This window comes from Octopus sinensis, linkage group LG7 (genome assembly GCF_006345805.1).
Source record: "Octopus sinensis linkage group LG7, ASM634580v1, whole genome shotgun sequence".
NCBI classification, from domain to species: Eukaryota; Metazoa; Mollusca; class Cephalopoda; order Octopoda; family Octopodidae; genus Octopus; species Octopus sinensis.
The window spans coordinates 12,643,427-12,663,431 of NC_043003.1; the positions used below are offsets into that span (position 1 = coordinate 12,643,427).

At 38.6% G+C, this 20,005-nt stretch overlaps 1 protein-coding gene and 1 non-coding gene across 2 annotated transcripts; both read left to right on the top strand.

Moving 5' to 3' along the window:
* The first annotated feature begins 10,380 nt into the window (after positions 1 to 10,380).
* Positions 10,381 to 14,908, top strand: LOC115214128 (50S ribosomal protein L27). Its single transcript, XM_029783190.2, has 3 exons — positions 10,381 to 10,511; positions 12,219 to 12,397; positions 14,264 to 14,908. The coding sequence occupies exons 1-3, from the start codon at positions 10,457 to 10,459 to the stop codon at positions 14,456 to 14,458; spliced, it is 429 nt and encodes a 142-aa protein (XP_029639050.1). The 5' UTR covers positions 10,381 to 10,456; the 3' UTR covers positions 14,459 to 14,908.
* A 3,591-nt stretch (positions 14,909 to 18,499) lies between these two features.
* Positions 18,500 to 18,603, top strand: LOC115214582. Its single transcript, XR_003881920.1, has one exon. It is a non-coding gene; the product is annotated as a U6 spliceosomal RNA (small nuclear RNA).
* The last annotated feature ends 1,402 nt before the right edge of the window (positions 18,604 to 20,005 follow it).

The window sequence follows — 20,005 nt, forward strand, 5'->3', positions numbered from 1 at the left end:
GAAATATATATATATATATATATATATATATATATATATATATATATATATATATATATATATGAAATATTACTAGAGGTAGATAAAACATGTAAATATTATGATAAAAACACCCTTGGATGAAAAAAGTCAAAGGCTTTTTGTGGGACATGAACCTACATCTTCTGTAAAATTATTTATCCTTAGGGTTTCCAACACAATATTCTACACAGTACTATTTATAGCTTTTCTACTTTGAGTTCCACTATAAAACACAATAGATTTCTCTTGAAGTTTCTAAATTCTTATGATGTAACTGATTTATAGTTTACTTTTCCCTTAAGGCCAGATCAACAAAAGAAAAGTATTCCATTCAGTGAGAGCCTGAACATTGCTTGGAGATGCAAGGTGTGTTATTAAAGCTTGCCTGGACAATGCATGAAACATCTCCAATGCATGAAACTGTTGGTAGCTCGTAACTGTATACTGTGTACATTAAATTATATGTATGTGTGTGTGTATGTGGATGGATGGGGGAATGTGCTGTGTGCCTAAATTTGTGAATAACCGAACACTTTAGATGTGAATTAACTGTATGCGAGTGTACAAAAAAGAGTTGTGTACAAAATAAAGTCCATATCAAGATGACTTAGACTGACACCTTTACTCTCTCACACAAACACACACACACATACATTCAACACATGTGTATCTGTAATCACATTATTTACTCCCCATCATTTCATACATTTTTTGAAAAAATCTTTAAAATTAACAAAGAGTTGGGAAGTACCATCATGGAACTAGTTTTTTTTTTTTTTGTTGCTGTTGTTTGTTTGTTTGTTTTTTCTCTTCATTAACCACTTTGGTGTCCATCTGTCTCCTTACCATTCTCCCATGTGACATTATCGTTCCAATAATGACTGCCAAATAGCATTTAGATTTCTCCCTGTTTCAGAACTTCCATTTCTTATCTGCTGCTACCACAAAACTCTAAACCAATGACTCTTGTTTCAGATTCTAACGTTTGACATTTTTTCCTCTTGTTTGCCTGTCTTCTCTCCCCCTCACCCCCATCCATTCATTTTCTTCCATTTTTCTTTTTCTTTTCTAACGTCTTTCATTTCTTCTCATACACCTTCTCTCTCCTTATATTATAACCCTTCATTTTTATCTTATAGTCTCTCCCATTTCGTTACACAAACAACTGCCCTGGAGGCATACTGATGAAAGATAAAGTCTTTCTTTGGTTCTGTTTTTAATGGCACTGGATTGCTGGAATTTCTCTTTTTTTTCTTTTTTTTTAATAAAAAAAAAATGCATATATAATTAAAACAAGGAACTGTTTTGCATGAGTGTGTGTATAAATATATATGTATATATGTACACATACAAACATGCACTTATATATATATACAAATATTTTATAGTTCATCTGTGGTTTTGCAGGACTTATGAGGTAAAACAAAACTGATAAAGTAAAACAAACAGCCAGATAATTCTGGCTCAAGAAAAAAAAAACCAAAAGTAAAAGATGAACCCTTATATTCTGGAAGTTTTTTCATGAGGCATGTTACAAATCCTAAGAGAAAGACATTTTATATTAAACAATATCAATAGAAACATTTTAATTATTAATTTTTTTTTAATGACAAATATTGTATTAGTTTTTGACTATAGTAAAGTTTTAATTGAATTTATTTATTTCAAGTTTTTATTGTTTCTTTCTTTTAATTTCATCGTCTTTATTTGATTTTTTTTTTTTCTATTTTCTTAAATTTTGTGCATGTCAAGTTAGAATAAAGCTTTAGTTATTAAAAACAACCTGGAGTATCTTCTTGTCATCGATGTAATTCCAATTGTTTCTCTATTGTATTATGATGAAGCGGTGGTAAGTCCTTAACCTTTAAATGGCAAGTATGAATCGATACCTCAGCATCTACTTCATCAGATGTGCCAGAACGGAAGCAGTCCTCATTAATGGCAGAATTCAAATTACAAACGGAAGATTTATACAGCGGTGATAAAAAAATTTTTCACCTTCCTTGATCATCATATGATGATGATGATGCTTTAGATAAAAAAAAAAACATTCGAGCAAGGTCGTTGTCAGTGCCGCTGGACTGGCTCCTGTGCAGGTGGCACGTAAAAGCACCATTTGAGCGTGGCCGTTGCCAGTACCGCCTGACTGGCCTTCTTGCTGGTGGCACGTAAAAGCACCCACTACACTCTCAGAGTGGTTGACGTTAGGAAGGGCATCCAGCTGTAGAAACTCTGCCAGATCAGATTGGAGTCTGGTGCAGCCATCTGGTTCGCCAGGCCTCAGTCAAATCATGCAACCCATGCTAGCATGGAAAGCGGACGTTAAATGATGATGATGATGTCTGGAAGCAAAAAGAAAGTAAATATTGTACAACAGTTTTCTGATAATAAGTTTGTAAATTTTATTGGGCTAACAATTATCATAGTTTTTGTGCTTATTTAAAGTGAAAATAGGTATAAAAATTATCATCATTTAACATGTTTTTCATATTGGTATGGGATTTGATGGTTTGACAGAATCCAGTGAGTCACAATTGAGTTCCAGTGTTGACTTTGGCATGGTTTCTACAGCTTGATGATGTTCCTAATGCCAAGCACTTTACAATGTATATTGAGTGCTTTGTTTCGTGCTACTGGCACCAGTGAGGTTGTCAAAGTAACTTGCTGGACACGAAAGAGTCCCCTCAACTATTTATGTGGTGGGTGTAGGTGGCTTTAAGCCAGATGCTGAGAGGCTAAAGTACAATAGAAGAACAAGCACAAGTGCCTCACTATAAAATAAGTACCAGTTGAGCACTGGGGTTGGTGTAATCGACTTGGCCCTACCCCAACCTGAGTTTCAAACCAATATATTAGCGTAAGTTTTTGACTTGGTGCAGACCAGTCTGTTTCATTTTATGAGCTATGTGGCTATGTGATTAAGAATATATATATATATGGTTAGGATTCCTGGCTTTCACCCAGGCAGCCCAGGTTCAATTCCCGGCCTGGGAGCACATGCTTTGTAGGCACAGGAATGGCTGTGTGGTAAGTAGTTTGCTTTCCAACCACATGGTTCCGGATTCAACTGGTTCTTATTTTATCGACTTCGGTAAGATGAAAGGCAAAGTTGACCTCGGTGGAATTTCAAATCAGAATGTAAAGAGGGACGAAGTACCTATTTCTATTCCTTTACTACCCACAAGGGGCTAAACACAGAGAGGACAGACAAATGGATTAAGTCGATTATATCGACCCCAGTGCGTAACTGGTACTTAATTTATCAACCCCGAAAGGATGAAAGACAAAGTCGACCACGGCAGAATTTGAACTCAGAATGTAACGGCAGACGAAATAATGCTAAGCATTTTGCCCTGCATGCTAACGGTTCTGCCAGCTCACCGCCTTAGATAGATAAATATTAATAAACTATACAGCTATACGGTATAGATTTCCTACAAAAATTAATGATCGAAGCGATACACATAACATAAGGCTAATATAAACACAAACACAACTTATATTTGACAAACAGGATATGCGTGTAACTGATGATTTGTAACTCTAGTAGCTTGAATATGTGCCGGATAATAAGAAACAGTCAATTCTGGTTGTGAAAGCTGTACAAGTGACAAAAAAAAAAGATACAATACAGAAAACAATATGTCCTGATGATACCGAAATAAACAGGGGAAAATTGTTCCAACAGCACACACACACACACGCACACTGAATCAGGCTCCAGTCTGATTTGGCTTGGTTTCTACGGCTGGATGTCCTTCCTAACACCAACCACTCCAAGAGTGTAATGGGTGCATTTTTTACGTGTCACCAACATGGGTGCAATTTACATAACACCAGCGAGCTGGCAGAATCGTTAGCACACCAGGCAAAATGCATAGCGGTAATTCGTCTGCCGCTACGTTCTGAGTTCAAATTTCGCCGAGGTCAACTTTGCCTTTCATCCTTTCGGGGTCGATAAATTAAGTACCAGTTACGCACTGGGGTCGGTGTAATTGACTTAATCCGTTTGTCTGTCCTCTCTGTGTTTAGCTCCTTGTGGGTAGTAAAGAAATAGGTATTTCGTCTGCCGTTATGTTCTGAGTTCAAATTCCGCCGAGGTCGAATTCACCTTTCATCCTTTCGGGGTCGATTAAATAAGTACCAGTTAATCAACTTAATCCTTTTGTCTGTCCTTGTTTGACCCCTCTATGTTTAGCCCCCTGCGGGCAGTAAAGAAATACGGTTTTATTTAGTTTAACAAATCTTCTTAAGCACAGCATGTTGCAAACAGTCTCGGTCTCTTGTCATCACCTCCGTGACGCATATATATATATAATCAGACTCCAATGAGGCTGGTGTTGTTCTGTGTCGGCAAGGCTTATATAAATGTGGTAAAATGGATGAAAAGAGTACAGGGAACTCGACGTGAGGAGAGGAAAATCCAATGTCTCAGACAAAGTCCTCTTTGAAGGGTAAAGATGAATGCTGAAAGATTAATGAGGGACAGCTCAAAGAACCTTTTTCATTTTTTGTGAACTTATAGACAACTAATCGATATATATATTAGTTCAGCAACAATTTAGATTCAAATGAATATGGCACTTAATTTTGATGCACCAGAATTTTTTATGGTGTTACCCATAAAAATATGCGGGGTGATTATAATCAAAAATAAGCAACAAGAATGAATTCGGTAATTTAGTACAATTGTTTCATACTACAACATTTTATTAAAAGCTGTAAATATTACAGCAGATTTAAGATGTTATTAATTGATCTGAGAACTTTATATTATTGGAAAACCTATATAAAATTAGCTGAAGATTACTTGGCATCTTAAATCTGGTGTAATATTTACAGCTTTTAATAAAATGTTGTAGTATGAAACAATTGTACTAAATTACCGGATTCATTCTTGTTGCTTATTTTTTATATATATATATATATACGTACAAACACACGAGGGGCTTCTTTCAGTTTCCGTCTACAAAATTCACTCGCAAGCAGCGCCGCTGGATTAACCATAATGCAAAATAAGCACGTACTTAGGGCATCGAATGAAGAGTGAGTCATCACAGAAATAGTAAATGGTTTACAGCACAAAAGAAATCACTAAATTTGCTTAAATCTTATATGAAGTAACCAGAAATATAATTTCGAAGTGTTCATGGTGTCGCAATGAAGATGTGATCAAAGACTGCAATTAAAAAGAATGAGAAAATTTGGAAGTATACAAGAATAAAACATTATTTTCCATCTTACTGTTAGATTCGTTTTATTTTGAAAAATAAAAATTTTAGGTGCTGGAGTGGCTGTGTGGTAAGTAGGTTGCTTACCAACCACATGGTCCCGTGTTCAGTCCCACTGCGTGGCACCTTGGGCAAGTGACTTCTACTATAGCCGTGTGAGTGGATTTGGTTGACGGAAACTGGAAGGAGCCCGTCGTATATGTGTATATATGCGTATATGTTTGTGTGTCTGTTTGTCCCCCCCCCCCAGCATCGCCTGACAGCCGATGCTGGTGTGTTTACATCCCCATAATGTAGCGGTTCGGTAAAAGACCGATAGAATAAGTACTAGGCTTACAAAGAATAAGCTCTGGGGTCGATTTGCTCGACTATAAAGGCGATGCTGCAGCATGGCCGCAGTCAAATGACTGAAACAAGTAAAAGAGTAAAGAGTATGGTTTATTATTGTTTATATTTTGAATTCTATATATACGGGGGCACCAAAATATTTAAAGTGCTTACGATGTCTATGGGTCTTAATTCAGCCCTGTTCGCAAGGTATTAGTTGAAGGAGTAGAGGACACTTGGTTGTGGCGTCACGCAATGAGATTGAACTGGACACCAAGTGGTTGCAAAACAAGTTTCTTTACCACAGAATCATGTGGAATATGTTTAGCTTATTTTCTTCCAAATTGGTTGCAATGTAAAATGTTGAGGCCATGAAAAATTATACAAAAGCCTAAAAAATCATTAGATTTTATCAAGATGTTTGTTCAGTTCTTCCCGTTTTTTTTTATCTTGTTTAACACCACCACCCACCCCACCCCACCCTATCGGTTTTGTTAATTCAGTCTCATTATCTTGATTAATCGATTTGCAGAGGAAACTCTTAAACAAGGGACGTAATTACTGCTGTACTTCTGTTAGCGATGGGAGATAACTGCTGTTCGCCGCCGATCGCTGAGTCTCATCCCGAGTCAGCCCTAATCAAGCAGATGAGCAAAGACATTCCATTTGTGACTACCCCATTCTTTTCTAGAGCTAGAACTACATTGTTCAGAGTATCTTTTACTTTTGTAAGATGGTGGGGTGTGATTTGAGAGAGATTTAGTGGTTATTTCTAACATTACGATCGACTTGTTTATTAGACTATGGCCCGCGTATTTCGTTTTTATTTCAAAGAGAAGCTGAACTTTACTTAAATATTAGTTTTTTTTTTTGTATTTCGACCTTAGTGTTTCCTTCAATAACATACATACGCTTGTCTAGTTTTATTTTCATCTGATTATCAAGACAAATCGTGGCACTCCGTCGGTTACGACAACGAGGTGGCTGAGCGTTCCACAGACACGTGCACCCTTAACGTAGTTCTCGGGGAGATTCAGCGTGACACAGAGTGTGGCAAGGTTAGCCCTTTGAAATACAAGTACAACAGGAAGGAAGAGTACAGCAGGGTTCACCACCACCCCTTGCCGTGACTCGTGGAGCTTTAGGAATTTTCGCTCAATAAACACTTAAGACGCCTGGTCTGGGAATCGAAACCGCGAGTCCGCTGCCCTAACCACTGGGTCATTGTGCCTCCACATCAAGTCAAATATAGAGTTTGCATTAAGTCTCAGCGGTGGCTGGTCTGCTTGTTTTTTAAACGGCGGTGCATCAGCATGGCCGCAGCTCTGAACTGAAACAAGAAAAACGTAAAACGATATTAGGCAATTTTTTTTTTTTGTATAATCTATTGCATGGCATTTCCAAAGTCCCCCACCGTACACGCACTCAACACTGGAAGAATTATCAGTTTTACTTTATTTTACAAAGAAAACAGTAAATTTTGAAAAAGAATAAACAAAACAAACTGTAAGGAAATATAGTAAAAACGGAACCCGATGGAAATCAAACTAAAAGCATGAACTTGCCCTCAATTGTTGAGCTTCACCTCGTTGGGGCTAGAGCGTGTTGGAGAGGAGAAAATGTTTGCTACCAAAGCAAAGTGAACAGCATAAAGGAAGCAGGGAAGAGATAGAGGAGCATTTATGTAAACCCAGAGCCGGAAACATTTGGGCAACGCTGCCTGAGCTCAGGATACCGAAGTGAACTTTACATTGACCGGCCTTTCCAGTTTCTCAAAAATTAGATTGTCGACGAAATACAGAGACGGCAATAATATGAATAAAGGGCAACTCTCAGAACATTAAACTAACTTTAGAGATACACAAAACAATCTCTAAGAATATAAAAGCCAAGATAGCGCTCAATTACATTAATGTTTTTGAGTAATTGCTTGAACGTAGATATCTTAGAAAGATCAGTTCGGAAGCAAGATTGGAAATTGGGATGTAGTGGAGATCCGGATTATGTGGGATAATTAAATAAAAACATTAATGCGCCCTTTTAGAGCGTAGCCAGGCTCGTAGGCCCGGTTTCAATGGCGTATGTGTTCCCCAGTTGGACGGGACGCCAGTCCATGGCAGCGTTACTCATTTTTGCCAGCTGAGTGGACTGGAGCAAGTGTTTTGCTCAAGAACACAACGCGTCGCCCGGTCTAGGAATCGAAACCACAAGCTTACGATCATGATGCTGACACCCTAACCACTAAGCCACGCGCCTCCACAATGTGCGATAATAAAATCTGTTAGATGTTCCCGGGTGCTGTTCAGTTACTTCTACACGCAGCCTTAGAAACATATTTCCATTCATTAACTCAACCAGCTTCCACAATAGCCAACAATAACAACACTCTCACACGACATAAGTAACACGATAAAATAAAAAAGACGTTAATAGTACTGAGAGATCAGCTGTCGTCATTGGACTGATTCGCGCTGAATCTGTTATTAAAATATAAGTTGAAGAAGATAAGTAACTGGTAATTTTACAATTGAAAGGAAGTAACTCAATACATTAAATTACGCCATCTTAAGACGTAAGACAAATTATTTTACATAAAATATCACAGAATTCTAGAAAAGTTCGCTGCAGGAAAATTAGTCTCAGGAAGTTTGGCCGTAGGAAAGTTCGCCGCAAGACAACGATGAGTTGCCTCCCTTGGTACATAATTGCTTCAACCAATAAGAAGCGTTGTAAAAGCAATTGGATTTAGTTAAAGTTCATTCGCGAAATCAACCTTCTTTAATTTTGCTCAGATTGTCTTCAATTTTGGAGGGATCTGTTTGCTACCAAAGAAAAGGGAATATCATAAAGGAAGCAGGGAAGAGATAGAGGAGCAGATTTTTTAATTAATTTTTTTAAAACTAAACAGTTTGAAACTTAGAATACTGGTAGAATTTCTCACGTAGGACACGGGCTACTCTTAACGTTTTTTTATTATTTATTTTTATATGCATCTCTGCCTGAACTGTGTATGTACTGCCATGAAACTTTACAACGCATTTCAAAGTTTAATATTCCGCATTAAAATTAATTTAATCTTTATCCGGTTGTATTGTTTTTTTTTCCTTTTGCTTACATCGTATACATGCTTCGTTATGGGTTAGATTGAGGTTAGAGCTACGGTTCAGAATTAGAGTTAGGTGACATGCTGAAGTGTAAATGGCCACGTATACTCTATGCTTAAAGTGGCACTAAAGATTAATTGAAACAGATTACCTATCAGAAATTAAGTCATGAAAGAGTTAGCAGTGTCAACACTTTACATCACATTTCTATGTTTCTGAGGGCAATAAAATAAAATATGGTTAATGTTCACATTATTACCCGGAAACAAAATCGAGAAAAAAAAATTAGTGCAAACGGGCGTAAGAAAAGGTGTAGCAACGGGGGTGGGGAGAGGCCTTCGGAAAATTCACAAGATCCGATGTTTTTACCTCATAACTTTTAGAAAAATCGATATCTTTCTTATTTCTTTATTATCCAGAATGGGCTAAACACAGAGGATACAAACACGGACAAACTGATTAAGTCGATTACATCGACTCAAGTGCGTAACTGGTACTTATTTAATCGACCCCGAAAGGATGAAAGGCAAAGTCGATCTCGGCGGAATTTCAACTCAGAACGTAACGGCAGACGAAATACCTATTTCTTTATTATCCACAAGGGGCTAAATATAGAGGGGACAAACAAGGACAGACAAACTGATTAAGACGATTACATCGACCCCAGTGCGTAACTGGTACTTATTTAATCGACCCCGAAAAGATAAAAGGCAAAGTCGGCCTCGGCGAAATTTGAACGTAACGGCAGACGAAATACGGCTACGCATTTCGCCCGGCGTGCTAACGTTTCTGCCAGCTCACCGAAAATCTATGTCTTTCTACTTCACACCCACGTAGGAAACGAATCTGAGAACAAAAATGCACGGAATGCTGTCCTTGAGGTAAAATTCGAAACCGTTACTAGTACTGTTATGGAATGGCTGCCATTGTGACAAAATTTTGCCACAGGGGCAGCAATTCCATAACAGTACTAGTAACGGTTTCCGATTTAGCCACAGTGGTAGCAATTCCTATGTTTTCGATGTGAGGTAAAATGGTGACAGAGACCCATGGTGGACCGTTTCACAAATTTTTGACCGCAGTCTGACCATTCCACGAAGGCGTCATTCAGTTTGATCGCTCTTCTTCAGAGACTTTCAGCGTTCGTTGAGAAGTAAAACAGGACAGTGTGCTTTCTTCACATTATTCGGGATCTTCTTCGCTGTCACGAATCCATACAATCAGAAAAGGGAATAAAAGAATATCTTCAACTTGCATTCTAAACACATTTAAGTCATGGGATATAAATTTAGAGTAACGATTTTAACATGTAAATGGTATTAAAGTATTTCGTTTTGGGATTTGGTTTCCAAGATTCTTTATGAGTTCGTGTGTTGAAGCATATTCTGTTGTGTCTGGGGAGAGTAATTTTCTTTTTGTGCCTTATTATTTAACACACTCACCAATAAAATTTCCACTTTTTTATTATTTTTATTTTCCTAAAATTTTCGTTGCGTCTTGCAACCTTTTCAATAGTTTTGACTATTAAAGTAATTTATAAGAAAATCTTTAATTCAATACATTCATATGCTTTGATGAATACCTCTATTTTGTAATAATATTTCCATTTCCATCTCTATATAATTTTAAATCAGTTGAATTTGGTTATTTTTGTACAATGGAAATCTAACACAAACATTTCCAACTGAAGATTTAAATCGAGTGGATTTGTTTCAAGGGGAAACATTTTCTATCGACACCGCTTCTGGTTAGAGTTACTGGCCCTCATTCAAGATGGCCAACCTTTTAGGTTTTTCTCGTTTAATGACGGGAGTTTCAAGACAAATTGGTGAGTTTTATCGATTCTATTAGCTATTGCTTTGTTTTCAGGGTGTCACTATCATATGTTGTATTAAATCATAGACACAGTGTTGAGCTACAACATATCTGTAAGCTGCTTTTTAATTTCTCATCTAATTATTGGAACCAGTCTTAGACTTTTAATTATGAAATTCTTGTCAAGGACGAAATCGGTTTCAATTTTTAATTTACTTTTGTTGCTGAGATAAAAAAAAACAAACATATTTTGACAGTAAATTAATTGAGATATTTAAATGTGAATGATTGTTCAATCTTAATTTTAATATACTTTTATGTAAACTGTTTGACTGACCTTCAATACAATTTAATATCAATAACAAGAAAGTAAAGGCATAACTACAGAAACGTGCCCCACCGACTTTGTTTCCCCGTAACTCACTGGAAACTGAATACTTTTTAATAAAAATTTATATAAATACTTTTCAGATGGTATAGATTGCGATTGTGCGGTACTGTTTAAGAAGAGTGGTCCTGGTGCGCTCACTCGCGTACCCGCGCTAGCTAGTCGTGACTAGTCGATCCTACAACGACTACCTAGCAAAGTAAATAAAACACAAAATAAATAATTTTTTTACACAAAGTAAGTAATTTTTTTAAAACAAAGTAAGGATCGACTAGTCATGACTAGCTGCGCACTCTTCTTAAATAGTACCCGATTATGCCGAGTGTATCTCATCAAGTATGAGGAAACAGTCGAGTTGTGTGACTCCACAATCTGAAGCGTATTTGTTAAAAACTTTGTTAAAAAGTATCCATGTCTCAGAAAGTTATGAGGAAACAAATTCAGGTGTATGATTTATCTGAAACTCTTTCCCGCCCCAACGGAAGAGTTTTCCTTAACAAATTCCACTCCAACCCTAATATATACCATCTAATCTCTGTATCTCTGTAAAATTTCGAGACATTATGAGGAGACAATGTCAGGTTGGGCACACCTAAAGGAGCAAATCATAATTTCAATTACTAACCACAAAAGTCTCTTGAATCGTAACCAAAAACTCAGATGAGCTAATGTGGGAGCTATTACATGCTAGAAATAGTAGTCTAAACTTCATTAGATCACACTTTATTTGTTGAAAAAGTTGAACGCATTTGATAATCTAGTACTTTAAGTAAAAAAAAAAAAAAAGATAAGAAAGTCTGGAACGCCTTTCTTCACCATCATCATTTAATGTCCATTTTCCATGCTGGCATGGGTTGGACAGCTTGACAGAAACTGGCAAAGCCAAGAGCCACACCAGATTCCATAGACTGCTTAGCTTGGTTTCTATGGCTGGGTCCCCATCCGAATGCCAACCACTTTACAGCATATACTGGGTGACTTTTACTTGATGCCATGCGTAGAGGGAAAGTGAGAGAAGCCCTTTGTATGTATATGTATGAGTGTGTGTGTGTGGTTGTAAGTTGGTGTCTCCTTGTCTTGATGGCAAGTGATGTCCTTCCTTTACAATCTTTCATGAAACCGTGTCCAGTCATGGGGGGAAAAAAGTTACCAGGTAAGGGTTGGTAAAAGGAAGAGCATCCGTTTGTAGAAAATATTCCTCAACAAATTCCATCCTACCCATGCAAGCATGGAAAATTGGATGCTAAATGATGATGATGATGATTAATTTTGTTGTTTCAAAATTGGATGACACTAAAATTGATTTAATTTTCCCACATTGATGTTAACCAGGTTTGTCTGATAGCATTGCTGTCAGATGGGCTTCAAAGAAGGCAGGAAGCAACACAAGGAACAAAGTTGGCAGTACACCTGGCAAAAGCAGGGGATTGAAGAAAAAAGAAGGTTCATTCATCCATAAAGGCGAAGTCATTTTTACCCAGCTTGGACTGAGATATTATCCAGGAGAGAATGTAAGTAACAGATCTTTTTTCCAGTCTATCACTTGGTTCTTCTTTTATATTTTCAGCACCCGGGTTGGTTCCCTGTAAAAAGCACCAGTACTTGTGTCACGTGAAAGGCGCCCAGTACACTCTGTAAAGTGGTTGGCATTCGGAAGAGCATCCAGCCATAGAAACCTTGCCAAAACAGACAGTTGGAACTTGGTGCAGCTCCTCAGCTGGCCAGCTTCTAACAGACCATCCAACCCATGCCAGCATGGAAAACAGACGTTCAGTGATGATGATGATGACTTGTTTCAGTCATTAGGCTGTGGCCATGCTGGAGCACCATCTTGAAGGGTTTAGTCAAACTGTGTCTATTTTTTTAAAGTCTCCTACTTATACTATTGGTCTTTTTTTGCCAAACCGCTAAGTTACAGGGACATAAATCAATGCAGGTTGTTAGGCTGCATAACAGGGTGAACTTGTGGGGACAAACATATATACGATGGGCTTCTACACAGTTTCCATCTACCAAATCCACTCACATGGCACTAGCGGGCCTGGGGCTATTGTTGAAGACATTTGCCCTGGGTACCATACAGTGGGACTGAACCTGAAACCATATGGTTGCAAAGCAAGCTTCTCAGTCACACAGCCATACCTGCACCTTACCAGAAAGCTTGTCATCCATCCGTCTTTGTTGCCCACTATTCCTGGGTGGGTTTTTGGGGATAGAGTTCTCTGGGCTCTCCTTGGGTTCTGTCATTAAACTTCCCTGCTCGGTTCCCAAGTCTGACCAACAGAAATAATGGATATTGTCCAAACATTTCACACTTGGTCTTCCCATAGGTCTCCTGCCTCTTGGCTTTGCTTGAAGAACCTGTGTTGTGATCCTTTCCACATGTCCATAGTACTGGAGCTGTGACTTTTTCTCAGTGCAAAAAAGTACTGTATCAGCCTGGAGAGATTCCCTGATTTTTAAGCTTTGCAGTCCTTTTAGGCGATGTTACTCCAGTGATCCTTTATAGAAATCCTATTTCAGCTAGTTCATCAGATATATTTTTTGTTCTTGTCTTTGTTTTATTTATTTTACCCTGTAGCTTTGGGGACGACCACAAGGTCCAGTTTTTGTTGTGATGTTGTAGCTTGTGTGCCTTAATGATCCTGAGAGCTATACCACAAGAGTGCAAGCACCTGGTAAGATCTCTCATGCTGGTCAGGTCTAAGGAAAGAGGTCAGACTAATAGGGACTACCCCTGCCCAGATGTAAAGAAGGGGTTTGCTTAGGACCAACACCCCTACATAGTGAAAAGCAAATTACTGAAGCATTGATGACAAAAACCACCAAGACCTGAGAGAAGAAGGCCTTTCCTTGGGAAAATGTAAAGTCTGAAGAGAGTACAAAATCTGTATTACATATCAGACCCTGACTTTGAACCAGCAAAGGGAACGGGTAAGAGCTGATGGTCTGAAAATAGCTGGAAGCGAGAAATTGAGGTAGAGCTGAAAAAGCTGGGATCCAGCCAGAAAGGATGTGGGAAGACTGCTGAGTCAAGAACAGCAGAGAAAGTCATCAATGGCCTAGGCTCCTTATGGAGCCTAAGTCATTGATGGAGAAAGGGCAATTCCTGTGTCATTTTCCAGAACCTGAAAGATTGATGGGAGGAAGAGAGAATATTATCTTTAGACTCTTGAGATTGGGTCCAGTTGCTTGCACCAGTATGGCCTCAACCAGATAAATGCAGAGGCTAGGTGGTGCTGTTAAATGGCTGACTGATTAAGTCTATTCCTTTTACAGTAATGTAAAAATCTGTTTCATGTTTAAAGATCTTCAAATATCCATTTGTTTGCCTTGTTTAAATGATTCATTTTTTTTTTTTTTCCTGTTTCCTTCAGGTTGGTTTGCTGCGAGACAAAACGTTAGTGGCGTTATGTGATGGCAAAGTGATGATATCCCACGAGTACCTTGATCCATTCCCTGATAGTCCTCTCTATGAACCTGTCAAAAAGGGCGTCCTTATACGCAAAAAATTCTTTCATGTTATCCCAGTCCCACTACATGCCAAGTTTCGCTTAGTTTCCCAAATCTAACCACCACCACCACCACCACTACCACTACTAGTAAGGGAGGATGTTGACATTAGATGACATTTTGGCAACATCTGTGATGGACTGTTGATAGATACTCTGCTAAATTCTCTCATTTGTACGGAACCCAGGGAACAATTTCAGTTTCCTTTTGGAATTATTTATTATTATTTATGAACATTTTCAGTTCTTTTAAATCATAAAATGTTAAACATGACTTGGTCAATGCCTTGTTTTATTTACAACACCCTGCTACTGTGACCACATATACTCCCGGTTACATTTGGTGACATCTCTCTGGTCGACCAACACTCAAACATACACATCTACATATACATGTGCATGTTTATGCACACATACACACGCCTAAACACCGGTCATCTTTCATATCATCTATTTTTGCTTACATTTTCATAATAATAATAATTTCCTGCATTGACACCGAGTATATTACAGGTATCTGTTGTTTTTTTCTTTCATAATTTATATAAACTATTCATTTAGTTTTATAAATACTTTCTTGTTTTGTTCTATTTTATTTACTCATGTTTTCTATCGACAAAAGAAGTTCCAAGAAGGGCTGTAACAGCAAATTAAGAACTGACTCAGATTGGAGAAACCCTCCTAACTCATGACAGCATGGAAAGTGGACATAAAAATGATGATGATGATTTCTGAAGTGGCTCTGAGTTCAGATCAGACTATGGTGAACTTTGTCTTTTATTCTTCTGGGGCTGATAGAATAAAAATGAGTCCTTCCTAACACCAACCACTCCAAGAGTGTAGTGGGGGTTGCAATCAACTGACCCCTTCTGTCATATTGTGTGTGTATTATGGGAGAGGGTTGGGTGATGTGTTTTTTGAGCAAAGTACTTCATTTCACATGGCTGCCAGCCACTCAACTGGCAAAAATTTGTGAATATAATATGTACATCAGAGAAACTGGAAAACCATTCCTATGCTCCTTTGAGACTCATGTGGACTGACCATTAGAGAGAGAGTATTTGTGAGTGTAGAATGCTCAGTCTTGGTAGCAGTTTCAGGAATTCTAATAACTGGTTGAACTTTTTAGCATTTAAATCAGACATATTTGGCCAAAATGTTCAAAATGGTCAGATTCAGCTTTTCACACCTGTCCTACAATGTCATGCAAAAAGTAGACAATAACATCAAAATCTCAAAGCTATGAGATCATAAATGATTTGTTGAAAATAATTTGGGTAAATTAACATTAAATTTGACAGAGTAATCTGACTGCTAAAGGATTAAACTGAGCCGCCTTTGACTGTAATTCATCATCATCATCGTTGTTTAACATCTGCTTTCCATGCTGGCGTGGGTTGGACGGTTTGATTGAGGACTGGTGAGCCAAAAGGCTGCACCAGGCTCCAATCTGATCTGGCAAAGTTTCTACAGCTGGATGCCCTTCCTAATGCCAACCACTCTGAGAGTGTAGAAGGGGGATCTAAATAAAATACTTGACCCTGTCCTTGTATTATGTGGCCATGTGTTTACTGAGGAGGCCAACTTACAGGTGAGTGACCTGTTTGGGGATCATGTAATCCATGAATGAAGAGTGCATTGAAGTATTGGGTTGTCCAGAAAGTTCGTGCCGATTTATAGTAGCTTACCTTTCGACTTATTTTAGAACATGGTTGAGTCCATAAAATAGGATTTGACTACACCTCCATTTAAGGCTCAGTTCAAGCTATCTTTTCCTGGAAGAAGGTTTATGTTCCTATAACCTGTGTTAATTCTGTAACCCTTTAAAACAGAAGATAAGAAAATTCATTTTCGGCACTTGGTGTTTTGGGAACCAGACAAAAATTGCTGCAGCTCGGCTGGGATGTGTTACCCCAACCACCATATTCACCAGATATTGCTTTTTCGGATTTCCACTTATTCAGATCTCTGCAGAATAGTCTTAATGGTAAAAATTTCAATTCCTTGGATGACGTAAAAAAATACCTTGATGAATTCTTTGCCACGAAACCACCTCAATTCTGGGAAGAGGGTATTTTCAAGTTAAAGGAAAGATGGAGACGCATTGTGCAACAAAATGGTTCATATTTGGCTGATTAAAAATGTAATGGCAAGTATTTATTGACCTTTTTCTTTCCTTTAGAAATCGGCAAGAACTTTCCGGACAACCCAATATTTAGTTTTGTATGGAGGTGTTCATATGGCCTCTGATCCTCAACCCCTGCTATATTGGTTGAGGTTATAGGAGTTCTGAACTGGTTTTTGTTATCTTTGTTAGTAACAGTTCCCCCCCCCCCCGTCAAAGACAATGTTTGAAGCAAGAATCAAGTGTTTGTGTGCGTTTGTGGTGCATAATAGTGAGATTGAGACCTGTCCATGGAACATGGTAAGACCAGTCTTCTTCAGGATACTCAGTCCTAGAGTTGGGATGTTAAACGATTGAGATAAGTGGTGATATCATCATCATCGTTTAACGTCCGCTTTCCGTGCTAGCATGGGTTGAATGGTTCGACCGGGGTCTGGTAAGCCATGGAGACTGCACCAAGCTCCAATCTGATCTGGCAGAATTTCTACATCTGGATGCCCTTCCTAATGCCAACCACTCCGTGAGTGTAGTGGATGCTTTTTACGTTCCACCGGCACAGAAGCCAGTCAAGGCGGCGCTTGCATCAGCCACGTTCGGATGGTGCTTTTTATGTGCCACCAGCACAGGTATCATGACTACAGTTCCCATTTGATATTCATTTTGATGTTGATGTACTTGACTCAATAGGTCTCCTCAAGCACAGCAGGTCATGTTCCACCGGCACAGAAGCCAGTCAAGGCGGCGCTTGCATCGGCCACGTTCAGATGGTGCTTTTTATGTGCCACCGGCACAGTTGTTGTGACTACAATTTCCATTGATATTTATTTTGATATGTTGGGCACAAATCTAACCAAACCCCATACATCATGAATAAACGGATGCAGTAGAATTTAAGAATCAACGCATGGTAAGAGGGTTTTTTTTTTAGTGCGGGGAGGGTGGGGAAGAATAAAGGGACATAATTCTGTCGTTACTTATGGACAACTATTATTGATATGGTTTTGTAATCCTGTTATTGTTTAAAAACCAAACCAATGTTTATATAGACAACAATCTTAACGGGATCGTCTCATTTTATTTTGACTACTAATTATTTTTTTGAATGGCTTCTTTACCCATTGACAGAATATCTCAGCATTGTTTGTAGTTGTGCCAGAAAATACAATGAGTTGGTTGAACGTCTATAAAAACAATGGAAGGGAAGCAATATGCCTTCCTGTAGAGAGATTTTAGGGAGTTTGTTAGGGAGTTTGCTTCTCTCGATGCGAAGGGAGACAAGATGCTGCCAGAAAAATTATCAAAAGCCGCTCTAAAAGTAAGGCGCCACATTTGGTGCAAGGGAGAGGACGTGTGGTGCAACAAGATTGAGCATTTAAGGGTGGTAAAAACACTGAATGGATCTTTTCGGTTTGAACGGCAGTTTTTTAAAATAATTTCCACATAACTAAACATTTTAAAACTTCGTATACTGGTAGAATGTGTTTATAAAACATCTTTTTCTCTTGGCTTTATTGAGAAAATTCTATAGTTTGTAAGATATTTGTTTTTTTTTTTCTTCAATTTCTGCAATTTCAACCAATCAATGACGTCTATTGAGGTGAAAACATTCTGTGCCGTATGAATATGTCCCTCGTTTAAGAAACAGATTGGGTTTATTTACATTTGTGAAGAAAAAAAGATACCCTTCCCCCACCCCTAACCCTAAAACAGATTGAAATGCAATAGATCGATACTAGGGACATAATTAAGGGTGACAATTTCATATGACACCGCTAGAAAAAACTGCCGTTCAAACCGAAAAGATCTCACTGAATTGCATATGACTGAACGAAGCTGGTTTTGTTATGTGGAAGTTTTGTCGCCTACATCGTTGAGTGGGCCCCGGGCAGCTCTGGTGTCGCGGTGGAAGGGGCCTGGAACAATTACAATACTGCTTCAGCTCTTACAGCATATAAATGTTTCCCTAAATGAACAATTTAGCTATGGCGATACATATACTAAAATTGGAACGATACAGAGAAGATTAGCATAGCCCCTGTGCAAGGATGACACGCAAATACGCGAAGCGTTCCACATTAATTCCAGGCGTATGAGTGGCTGTGTGGTAAGTAGCTTGCTTGCGAACCACATGGTTCCGGGTTCAGTCCCGCTGCGTGGCAACTTGGGCAAATGTCTTCTACTATAGTCTCGGGCCGACCAAAGCCTTGTGAGTGGATTTGGTAGACGGAAACTGAAAGAAGCTCGTCGTATATATATATATATATATATATATATATATATATATATGCGTGTGTGTTTGTCCCCGCCCCCCAACATCGCTTGATAACCGATGCTGCTGTGTTTACGTCCCCATAATTTAGCTGTTCGGCAAAAGACACCGATAGAATTAGTACTAGGCTTACAAAGAATAAGTCCTGGGGTCGATTTGCTCGACTATAAAGTCGGTGCTCCAGCATGGCCACAGTCAAATGACTGAAACAAGTAAAAGAGTAAGTCACAGCTCCAATACTGCGGACCTTTGATTAGAAAGCCACAGGAAAGAGTGGCGAGACGGATTCTTGAAGCCAAACCAATCCGAGTAGGAAACCCAGAGGGAGACGTCAGTTGGTGACGTTTGGGAATCCAGCCGGAATGTGTAATCACAGTTGCTACCGTTGCTCCCCATCGAGGAGCTGCCTGTTGACTCTACCCTCTCGATTCTCACACGTATAATGAAAAGATGTTTGGATGAAGGAAAACTACGAGGAAATATAAAACCAATATGGTCGTCTATTTTGTGTGTGTGTATAGTATAACGGAGTTATCTCCCTTACCCTAAACCTGAACGATTCAGCAATCTGTGTTGATAAAAGTCACTAAAAGGAAATAAGTGGACGCAGTATGGTCGAATGGTTAAGAAGTTCACATCGAACTCACGAGGATCCGGGTTCGATAATACATGGGTAAATACTTCAAGCTTATTTAAGCGTTCTGAGGGAAACTGAGGAAGTTCATTGAATGGTTTGTACCCATAATTTCATGAAAAAGTTCAGCCTTATACACTATGTCACACTGACTGAGACTTACATTTAAAAGTACACGTATCTGCGGAGTATTCAGCCACTTACGCGCTTATTCAATAAGTACTCTAGTTGATAAAACAACTAGATACGGCGGGTCGATATGTTTGACTAAAACTCTTGGACAGACACGGGCTACGAGCACACAGAGGCAAAACACAACATCCCGTTATCCTGGAAAAGATTTGAAGGTTCTTTCATTACGAAAGGAAGAAAATTCATCTGAGATTAGCCTGTTCCAAGCCATGTCTGCGGGATATCGAAGACAAGATCTTCTTAGTTCCCACCAAAATATGACAGCGTTCATTATTTTTTGTCTTTTACTGACTGAGGCCACGCTGGTGTGTTGCTTTCAAGAGTTTTAGTCGAGAAAATCGACCCCAGTATTTTTTTATTATTTTTTAAAGTATGGTACTTTATCGG